The 11,468-nt window shown below is 43.7% G+C and overlaps 1 protein-coding gene across 4 annotated transcripts in view; it reads left to right on the top strand.

Moving 5' to 3' along the window:
• Positions 1-11,468, top strand: part of WDTC1 (WD and tetratricopeptide repeats 1) — a 76,936-nt gene that overhangs the window by 16,219 nt on the left and 49,249 nt on the right. For all 4 annotated transcript variants that reach the window (XM_023219520.1, XM_023219521.1, XM_023219518.1 and 1 more), the window contains exons 2-3: positions 7,578-7,725; positions 9,967-10,050. In XM_023219520.1, coding sequence (XP_023075288.1) covers positions 10,001-10,050 — 50 coding nt within the window. In that variant the 5' untranslated portion in view covers positions 7,578-7,725; positions 9,967-10,000. The remainder of the gene's footprint in view (positions 1-7,577; positions 7,726-9,966; positions 10,051-11,468) is intronic.

Here is an 11,468-nt window from a genome sequence, read left to right as displayed (position 1 = left end):
TTTTTTTTTTTTTTTTGAGACAGTCTCATTCTGTCATCCAGGCTGGAGTGCAGTGGTGCAATCTTGGCTCATTGCAACCTCCGCCTCCTGTGTTCAAGTGATTCTCCTGCCTCAGCCTCCCAAGTAGCTGGCACTACAGGTGCCTGCTACCACACCTGGCTAATTTTTTGTATTTTTAGTAGAGACAGGGTTTCACTGTGTTAGTGAGGATGGTCTCGATCTCCTGACTCATGATCTGCCCACCTTGGCCTCCCAAAGTGCTGGGATTACAGGCGTGAGCCACGGCGCCCAGCCTCCTCTCTGTTGCATTTCTTTTCTTCTTCTTTTTTTTTTTTTTTAAGAGACAAGGTCTTGCTGTGTTGTTTAGGCCGGTCTTGAAGTCCTGACCTCAAGAGATCTTCCCACCTCTGCCTCCCAAAATGCTAGGATTATAGATGTGAGCCACCACTTTCAGTCATCTGCTATATTTTCAAAGTTTATCACAGTGCCTGGCATAACAGGCATTGAAAATTTTATTTTATGAATTCTTAAAGTCACTAATTTCAGCCTTTTGCCTCTTAGCAGAACTGAACAAGATGTAATTTGCATGCTGCACCAGATAGAAATCCCCTTGATGTAGTCTTTTCTAGTGTTTAATCATATGTGTAACTTTATTGTGTCAATTCCAGATCTCTCATTCATGTCATTTTATAGCTGAGCTCAAAGCCCTCCTTAAAATAATGCTTTTAAAATTTGATCATGATTAAATCTTCTCATCCTCAGATAACTATTGATTTATTGATCTGATTATTTGTGTTTGAGAGACTTTTTGACTGAAGTGTGAAACTTGTTATGCCCCTTGGTAGATTTAAGGGTATTTCCTTCCTGATGTGAACCTTTTAAATAATCTCTACTTAGAAGTGTTTCCAGTTTAAAAAAAAAAAGATTTTTAAAAATGAAGTGTTTCTAGTTATGTTTGTCTGCCTGTAAAAGTTTGTGGAAAGGCACTGAATCCCTATTTTTCTTGAGAGAAGATTGGCACGCTCCAAGATGAGCTCTCTACCAGTATGCTATCATTTCTTCTCAGGATGGGAGCAGAAATATTCACCAGAATGCTAACCAGGCCAGGCGTGGTGGCTCACGCCTGTAATCCCAGCACTTGGGGAAGTGGAGGCAGTTGGATCATTTGAGGTCGGGAGTTCAAGATCAGCCTGACCAACATGGCGAAACCCTATCTCTACAAAAAGTACATAAAAAATAGCCAAACGTGGTGATGCACGCCTGTAATCTCAGCTACTTGGAAGGCTGAGGCATGAGAACCACTTGAACCTGAGAGGCAGTGGTTGCAGTGAGCTGAGATCATGCCACTACACTCCAGCATGGGTGACGGAGTGAGAGTCTATCTAAAAAAAAGAAAAAAAAATGCTAACTAGACATCAGTTGTATTTTGACTTTTTTTTTTTTGAGATGGGGTTTTGCTCTATCATCCAGGGTGGAATGCAATGGTGCGATCTCGGCTCACTGCAACTTCTGCCTCCCGGGTTAAAATGATTCTCCTGCCTCAGCCTCCCCAGTAGCTGGGATTACAGGCGTGCACCACCACACCTGGCTAATTTTTTTGTATTTTTAGTAGAGATGTGGTTTCACCATGTTGGCCAGGCTGGTCTTGAACTCCCGACCTCAGGTGATCTGCCTACCTTGGTCTCCCAAAGTGCTGAGATTACAGGCGTGAGCCACTGTGCCTAGCCAAATTTTGACATTTTGTTTTTTTTTTTAACCTGTCTATCAATTTGATCCCAACTTCCATTTTACCATTTACCTGAATTGTGGTTTCCTACTTATCTGGTTTCTCTTTTCCCCCCAACTCTTGTTCCTTTTGGTATTTCTAAGCCACACACCAGTCTTAGCTAAAAACCCCTTGTCTTTGATACTGAGCTCTCTTAGTATGTGTATTTCATCTCATTATTCCTCCTTGTCTATCACAGCACTTGGTGCTAGGTAAATACCCAGTTAATGTTTTAAGAAAATTAATGAATAAGTTATGGCAATTTAGTGGGCTCTTTTGGTGGATTCTCATAGCGATCACTATGCTAGGAAATTACTTACCATAGTTGTCAAGAGAATGGACTTTGGAATCACATGGCCCTGGGTTTGAGTTCGTGTTCCAGCTCCAGTTTTAGCTGTGTAACATTGTGAAAATTGTTGCATGTCTTATGAATATGTTTCCTTATATGTAAAATTATGACAGTAAGAGCATCTACCCTGTAAGCTTTTTTAAAGACAATTCAAGTGCAGTAGTGAAAAGAGGGGAAAGAGTAGAACAAGGAGTTCAATCTGTAACTGTGAATAATCAATTGAGATAACTTGGTACCTTTGGACCAGCCCACAAAACTTTTTTTTCCTGAGGTGGAGTCTCGCTCTGTCACCCAGGCTGGTGTGCAGTGGCGCGATCTCAGCTCACTGCAACCTCTGCCTCCCAGGTTCAAGTGATTCTCCTGCCTCAGCCTCCTGAGTAGCTGGGATTACAGGCATGCTCCACCACACGCAGCTAATTTTTGTATTTTTAGTAGAGATGGGGTTTCACCATGTTGGCCGGGCTGGTCTCGAACTCCTGACATCAGTTGATCCGCCCATCTCAGCCTCCCAAAGTGCTGGGATTACAGGCGTGAACCACCGCACCCGGCCAAAACTTTTTGAAACACTCTTCTGTGGTCTTAGCACTCTCTCCCTGGAAGTGGTTTTCCCCCAGTTCTTTGCTGCTTCTTGACATTCATGTTTCAGCCTAAATGTCGTCGTCTTAGAGAACCCCTCTATATCAGGCAGGATTTGTAGTTGTATGCAACGGAAACCAACTCTGGCTGATTACTGAAAAGATATTAAGGAAATTCACAAAACATCAGGGAAGGTCATAGAGTCATGCTTGAAGAATGCTAGAACAAGAGAAACTGGGCAGCAGGCAGAACCCACAACCAAAAGCATTCATAAGACTCAGCCTGATGAACACACTGTTGCCTCCACTACTTACACAGCCAACACCACCTGCTGCACTGGACTTAATGGCCGCTGTGGCCACCCCTTGCTGCACTCCAGGTGGATTCTCTGTGGTCCTCTGACTCTGAGATACTAGATTCCAGTTCAAGGTTTAGGGGTGATGTGTCTGGTTGGCATAGCCTGTGCCATGTATCACACTGTAGCTGCAAGTGGCCTCAGAAAGAGAATCTCAGTCACCTTCTTTCTCACTTTATAGTGGTAAGGGGCTCTGCTTCCCACTAGACTCAGAAGGGGAATTCCAAAATATAAGAAGGGTTCAAATGCTGAGAAGCCAGAAAATTCGACAAATGTCCACTACAGTTTCTTTGACCTGAAGTCTAAAAGTAGCTCCCCAGTCATTGTCACATCAGCTTGTGTTATTGTCATCATAGCACTTTCCACTGCTGGATATTTTCTTATTTTTATTTATTTCATTGTTTATGTCTGTCCCCTCCTGCTAGAATGTCAGTACCATGAGAGCAAGGACATTGCCTGTTTTGCTCATTGATACATCCCTTCATTCTGTGCCAGGAACAGCACCTGGCATGTAGTAAAAGCTCCTTATGTTCATTTGTTGAATGAATGACTATAAAACCCTTAGCACAATGCCTGACACGTAGTAAGTGCTTAATACTTGACAACATATTTTTCTTAGCAAATAAAAACATTTATATTTTTAAAAGAAAAGCCTTTTGACTTACATTGTTTCATTTGACCTCCACAGCAGTCTTCCAAGGAAAAGGGTATTGGGGGTAAGGAATGAGCCTTTTTCAGGTGAAGCGTACATAACCCCGTGAGTGAGTGTTCTAATGCGTCCTATGCCTGTGAGTCACAGGTGTGAGTGCCTACTTGGAAAGATTAAAAGACTTAAGGCCACACAACTGTTTTTACTTAATACCAGATACACTCATTTCCTTGGTGTTATTTCCAGTGTAATCATCCTCACCTCATACGCTTGGTGACTGTGGGGGAAATTACTGTTGTTATTTGGCTTTGACCAGTATATCACAAAGCAGAGCTATAGATGCCATTTCAGGCTAGTGTTTAGCTTACATTAATTTGTCCAAATTCACATTTTTAATTTGATGGCCAAAGACCCCTGCAAAAATCATCCTGAAACTATAGTTGTCAACTGGTATTCCTGGTGTTCTTGATGCTTACCCTTAAAAATGCCAGCAACTGCCATATCTCCCTGGTAATGACACTAAGATGGCAATGCTGAATGGCTTCATGTTGTAAGGGAAGGTTTTTGCCTGTTTTGTTTGTTTGTTTGTTTTTTCTTTTTGAGAGTCTTGCTCTGTCGCCCAGGCTGGAGTGCAGTAGTACAGACTAGGCTCACTGCAACCTCCGCCTCCCGGGTACAAGTGATTCTCCTGCCTCAGCCTCCTGAGTAGCTGGGACTACAGGCATGTGCCACCACACGTGGCTAATTTTTGTGTTTTTAGTAGAGACGGAGTTTCACCGTATTGGCCAGGCTGGTCTCAAACTCCTGACTTCATGATCCACCCATCTCAGCCTCCCAAAGTGCTGAGATTACAGGCATGAGCCACCATGCCTGGCAGTTCTTGTCTTTTTAAGAGCTTATGATCCTGCCAAGCACGGTGTCTCATGCCTGTAATCCCAGCACTTTGGGAAGCCGAGGTGAGAGAGTTGCTTGAGCCCAGGAATTCGAGACAGCCTGGGCAACATAATGAGGCCCCATCTCAATTTAAAAAAGAAAAAATGGCCGGGCATGGTGGCTCACACCTGTAATCTCAGCGCTTTCGGAGGCTGAGACGGGCGGATCACCTGAGGTCGGGAATTTGAGATCACGTGGTGAAACCCTGCCTCTGCTAGAAGTACAAAAATTAGCCTGGCTTGGTGGCAGGTGCCTGTTGTCCCAACTACTTGGGAAGCTGAGGCATGAGAATCACTTGAACCCGGGAGGCAGAGGTTGCAGTGAACCGAGATCGTGTCACTGCACTCCAGCCTGAGCAACAGAGCAAGACTCTGCCAAAAAAAAAAAGAAAAGAAAAGAAAGGAAGGAAAGAAAAAGGAAGGGAGGGAGGGAGGGAAGGAAGGAAGGAAAGAATGGAAGGAAATAAAGGAAAGAAAGAGCTTGTTATCCCAAAATTGATTATGGAGACATTAGCCCCAAAGAACTCGGGCTGAATGAGAACATCTAATTTGGCAGCAAGTTTTTTTTTATTGTCCTACTGCATGCCTAGCACTAAAGGAAAACAAGATCTGCAATAACATAATGTTTAGGTTTCGAGTTTTCTTTTGTGGTTAAATGACAGAGGAAAGGAAGGAGCCTGCTCACAGATCAGGTGAAAAATGTGATTTCAGGAGGGTGTGCTAGGAATCTGCAGAAGGCCAAGTGGTGAGAGATTGAAAAGTAGCCTTGTGAAGTCCTAATGACTGGCAGGGTTGGCAGAGAGAACTGGTGGACCCTGAGAGCCATCTTCCGAGTACAAAGGGCCATCATTGGGAAGAAAGACTAAACTTCTGAGTGGCTTCAGAGGTGGAACCAGGACTAAAAGGTGAAAATGACAGGAGGCAGAACTTTCCTTGAAAGTCTAATATTTTTAAATCTGATTACAAAATTAGTGTGCTTTTATAGAACAATTTTGAAAATATTAAAAAGTAGAAAAAGTCAGTCATATCATTACCCAAAGAGAACTATTGTTTTCTTTCTATTATTTTACTTATTTTTCATTTGTTTAGAGTCAGGGTCTTGTTCTGTCACCCAGGCAGGAGTGCAGTGGTGTCATCATAGCTCACTGCAGCCTCAAACCCCCAGGCTCAAGTGATCTTCCCACCTCAGCCTTCTGAGTAGCTGAGACTACAGGCGCATGCCACCATGTCCAACTTTTTTTTTTTTTTTTTTAATGTAGATAAGGTCTCACTTTGCTGCCCAGACTGGTCTCTAATACCTGGCTTCAAGCAGTCCTCCCACCTCAACCTCCTAAAGTGCTGGGATTACAGGCTTGAGCCACTGTGTCAAGCCATATTTTGAATTTTCTTATGATAAAATTGTTTTTCTTTTTTAGAGACAGAGTCTCGCTATATTGCCCAAGCAGGACTTGAACTCCTGGGCTCAAGTGATTCTCCTGTCTCAGCCTCCTGAGTAGTTGGGACTATAGGTGCACAGCAGTGCACCACCACACCTGACTTTTCTTTTTCTTGTGACAAATCCTCAGAAATAGGATTGCTTATTATTTTTAACAATCAGAGTTGTATAACACAGGAATAGGTTGCTTCAACAAGTGGTAAGGCTAGGCCAGCACAGTGGCTCATTCCTGTAATCCCAGCACTTTGGAAAGCTGAGGTAGACAGATCTCTTGAGCCTGGGATTTCAATACCAGCTTCAGCAAGATGGCGAGATTCCATCTCTACAAAAAAGAAAGAGAGAGAGAGAGAAAGAAAGAAAGAAAGAAAGAAGGAAGGAAGGAAGGAAGGAAGGAAGGAAGGAAGGAAGGAAGGAAGGAAAGAAGGAAAGAATTAGCTGAGAGGGGTGGTGTGCACCTGTGATCTCATCTACTCAGGAGGCTGAGATGGGAGGATCACTTGAGCCTTGGAAGTTGAGGCTACAGTGAGCCATGATCATGCCACTGCACTGCAGCCTGGGTGACAGAGTGAGACCCTGTCTCAAAAAAGGAAAAAAAAGAGGAGTGAAACTAAAAGCCTACCTACCAGGATGTTTTTTTTGTTTTGTTTTGTTTTTTGGTTTTTCAGTTTTTTGTTTTTTTGAGACGGAGTCTTGCTCTGTCGCTCAGGTTGGAGTGCAGTGGCGCAATCTCGGCTCATTGCAAGCTCCGCCTCCCAGGTTCATGCCATTTTCCTGCTTTAGCCTCCCGAGTAGCTGGAACTACAGGCACCCACCACCACGCCCAGCTATTTTTTTTGTATTTTTGATAGAGATGGGGTTTCACCATGTTAGCCAAGATGGTCTCGATCTCCTGATCTCGTGATCCGCCCACCTCAGCCTCCCAAAGTGCTGGGGTTACAGGCATGAGCCACCGCGCCCAGCCCTACCAGGATGTTAAAGAAGGATTTCTTTGTTAGGTTGGGTCTTGGACATGGTCACCATTACATTTCCTTTACACTGTTTGATTCTGTGAATCTATTAGAGGCTTGAGAGTTCTGTCTGTGATACTGATTTGGTTTTGGGAAGAGCCAAGCTGAGAATCAGAGATTTGAAGCATAACTAAAAGTTCAAATGAGCTGCCACAGATGCCTACTGAGCAAGTGAAACTTGATGTCTTTCTGGCTTTGCCTTGTTCTAACTTTAAGGATGTGCTACCATCATCCTTCATACTTACACCCAACCTGCCATTTTCTGATGAAGTGTAACATATTCCTTCCATGTTTGTTGCAATGGTTTTTGGGACTGTGCTACTGTTCTCTCCACTGACTTCACCCATTCCAGAGGTTTTTCAACACTATGGAGCAGGGCCAGCCCACCGTGCCGCAAATGACAGGCAATGGCCAGTTCACTGGGTGGGCTGTTTTAGGGGTGGAATTAGGTCCTGGAAGCCACCTTATTATCCATCCTCCAAAGTTTGATGATTTTTTTTTTCCCCTAGGTAATTAAATGTGTATTTTGTGGACCTGGGCTTGGCTGGAATGCTCAGGAGTCCTGAAGATCCTTTTATAGCTACCTTCTGTTGAACCCATTAAGAAAAGATGGCAAAAGTCAACATAACTAGAGACCTCATCCGTAGGCAGATCAAGGTAAGCAGCCCAGACTTCTGAACCAGATCATAAGATCCTTTCTTTCCCACGGATTGATTTTACAGGTGAAAAAACTGAAATCTACAGTCTGTGACTTGCCAAAAGTCACATAGCTAGTTAGTGGCAGACCCAGGACTAGAATCAAGGTCTCTTCCTCTCCATCTTGTGTTGTCTAAGAACGTGGATTTCATGGAGACTCTGTCCACATACTTATGCCTGGGCTGCTGAGATTAATGCAGGCTGGCGAGGGAGGGGACCTGTCAATGTGTTGTGCAGATACATACACATTCTTGTGTTGGGCAGGTGGTGCACAAGAGTAAATATAACTTCTTCATGTTGCTCCAGCTGCCAAGTTGTATATGTAAGAGATCCTGGGAGAGCATTAGTCCCAGTTCAGCTTGTATTCTCTCTGAGGCTCTCCTGTGCTAAAGCCTGTCCTCTGCAGTTTATATGTAGAAGACGCTCTGATACCTGTGAGATGAATGGATGACTGGGCAGTCAAGTTCAGTTAGTGAAGTAGCCCCAGGCTTTGTCAGGGAAACCCTCAGTAAAGGAGCCATAGAGGTTTAATGGAATACATTAAACCAAGGCATGATGTGCTCCAGCTCTGGTAAGAATCCCCAGCTGGAGTCAGGAGCTTCATCTCACCACTGTCCTAATTAACTAACTATAGGTCTTTAGTCATTTTACCTCCTGTGCCTCAGTTTTATGTTGTTAAATGATAATAATGGCTGTCTGCCTGGAGACTGACCTTGAGAAAGTTCTTTGACAAGTGCTGAAAAGTACTAAAAAAAATTTTTTTTTTTTTTTGAGACGTTGTGACGCTCTGTTACCCAGGCTGGGGTGCAGTGGTGTGATCTCGGCTCACTGCAACCTCCGCCTCCCAGGTTCAAGCGATTCTGTTGCCTCAGCCTCCCAAGTAGCTGGGACTACAGGCACGTGTCACCATGTCCAGCTAATTTTTTGTATTTTTAGTGGAGACGGTTTTCACCGTGTTAGTCAGGGTGGTCTTGATCTCCTGACCTCGTGATCCACCTGCCTTGGCCTCCCAGAGTGCTGGGATTACAGGTGTGAGCCATTACGCCTGGCCTAAACAGATTTTTAACTAAAAAAATTTTTTTTTTCCCAAGACGGAGTCTTGCTCTGTCGCCCGGGCTGGAGTGCAGTGGCCGGTTCTCAGCTCACTGCAAGCTCCGCCTCCCGGGTTTATGCCATTCTCCTGCCTCAGCCTCCTAGTAGCTGGGACTACAGGCGCCCGCCACCTCGCCCGGCTAGTTTTTTGTATTTTTTAGTAGAGACGGGGTTTCACCGTGTTAGCCAGGATGGGACTAAAAATTTTTTTAAAAATCAAGTAGCATACAGTATAAGCTGTGGTCACCATTTAGAAGGATTGAGTATGTGCCTCTACGTGAGCCATGTACTTGGTGTATTTGTGTATTTTTCCCTGCATCCCTGGATCACTTTTTCTCATTTTTATTTTTATTTTTATTTTTTGAGACAGAGTTTTGCTCTTGTTGCCCAGGCTGGAGTGCAATGGCATGATCTTGGCTTACTGCAACCTCCACCTCCCAGGTTCAAGTGATTCTCCTGCCTCAGCCTCCCGAGTAGCTGGGATTACAGGCGCGTGCCACCATGCCTGGCTAATTTTGTATTTTTAGTAGAGATGGGGTTATACCATGTTGGCCAGGCTGGTCTTGAATTCCTGACCTCAGGTGATCTGCCCTCCTTGGCTCCCAAAGTACTGGGATTACAGGCATGAGCCACCATGCCCAGCCCCTGAATCCTTTTAGCTTTGTCCATTTGTGAGAGTTTTTTGTGTGTGATTTCATTAGACTGGGTAGTCCTCAAAGACAGGGGCCATTTCCTAGAGGCACGGAATCAGCAGGGTTTTTTTTTCCCTTTGTGTGCAATGTGTGTCCTAAAGATGATTCCTACCCTGTTCATCCTAAATATGGAACTGTTCCCCATTGTTGTTTCCAATTTTTCTTCTCTCCTTTTTAAAAATTTTTTGCTTTCTTAAAAAAAAAAAAACTGAACAGCACCACTTACTGCTTAATTATATGCTACTGTCCTATTCTTCTCTAATCCTTGTCCAAGAATAATACAAAGTCCTGTAGGCCAGTTCCTTGTTGTCTTCTTTAGCTCCTGTGGTGCCCAGGAAAGGACTGGATATATAATAGGCACATAATAAATCATATTTAATTGAATCAATGAAATCAATAATTTGTGTCTGTCCGCTAGGAGCGGGGTGCCCTGAGCTTTGAGCGGCGCTATCATGTCACTGACCCCTTTATCCGGCGGCTGGGCCTGGAAGCAGAACTGCAGGTAAGAGATCCAGTTTACACCCTAGATGCAGATGACCTGCTGTCCATTCTCTGCCTGCAGAAGTCCTCTTGGCCTTATCAAGGCATAAACAAGTGTTTCTCTGCAGGCCATATCTGACGGTTACTTCTCCTTCAATAGACAACTAAATCTGAATCAAGATCAGCTATTGACATAGTCACGTATAAATTATTTTTTTGGACATATTATTTGCTTTGTGCTTTAAAAAAGTTTGTTCAGTTTCATACCACTATTTTTACTATTGGCTTGGGCAGTGAATACAGATTCCTACCTGTATACAGTAATACAGAATTTACAGTGTTTTCATATACATATACATATACATATACACATAATGTATTATAGGCACACACACACAAACATACACACTTTCTTATTTTAGCATCAAAGCAATGCTATAGGGATGTAGACTGAGAATAGGTATTTTAAAAAAAAGACTGGCTCATGCCTGTATTCGCAGCACTTTGGGAGGTCAAAGAGGATGGATCACTTGAGGTCAGGAGTTTGAGACCAGCCTGGCCAACATGGTGAAATACCAACTTTACTAAAAATACAAAATTAGCCAGGCATGGTGGTGCATGCCTGTAATCCCAGCTATTCGGGAGGCTAAGGCATGAGAATTGCTTAAACCCAGGAGGCGGAAGTTGCAGTGAACCACGATAGTGCCACTGCACTCCAGCCTGGATGACAGAGCAAGACTCTTTCTCAAAAAAGAAAAAAAAATAAAAGAAAGCCAGGTTCAATGACACATGCCTATAGTCCCAGCTATTTGGGAGGCTGAGACAGGAGGATTGCTTGAGCCCAGGAGTTCAGGTCCAGGCCTGAGCAATATAGCAAGACCTCATCTCTAAAAATTAAAATAAAATAATAAAATGTTAAAAAAAAAAAAAAGCCAAAAACCAAAACACTTGTTCAAGTTTGTCCTGTCCAGTCCACGGATAGGCCAGACCTTTGGTCCAGAAATTCAGCTTTTTCATTGTGTCTGACATAGAGACTCCATAATGTTAGTTCCATTCTCTTTTCTTCCTCAACATCATGTGTTTTGTGTTTTGTGGGTCTTTTTTGTTTTGTTTTTTTTTTGTTGTTTTTGGTAGAGTTGGGGTCTTGCTATGTTGCCCAAGCTGATCTCCAATTCCTGACCTCAAACAGTTCTCCCACCTTGGTCTCCCAAAGTGCTGGGAATACAGGCGTGAGCCACCTCACCCAGCCAAGATCACATTTTGAATCTAATTTTTTTTTTTTTGAAACAGTGTCTTGTATTGTTGCCCAGGCTGGAATGCAGTGGTGCCATCTTGGCTCACTACAGCCTCAATTTCCCGGGCTCAAGTGATCCTCCTGCTTCAGCCCCCTGAATAGCTGGGATTACAGATACTTGCCACCATGCCCAGCTAATTTTTGTG

The sequence above is a fragment of the Piliocolobus tephrosceles genome, chromosome 1 (genome assembly GCF_002776525.5).
Source record: "Piliocolobus tephrosceles isolate RC106 chromosome 1, ASM277652v3, whole genome shotgun sequence".
Taxonomy (NCBI): Eukaryota; Metazoa; Chordata; class Mammalia; order Primates; family Cercopithecidae; genus Piliocolobus; species Piliocolobus tephrosceles.
This window is presented reverse-complemented; position numbering and strand designations above follow the sequence as displayed.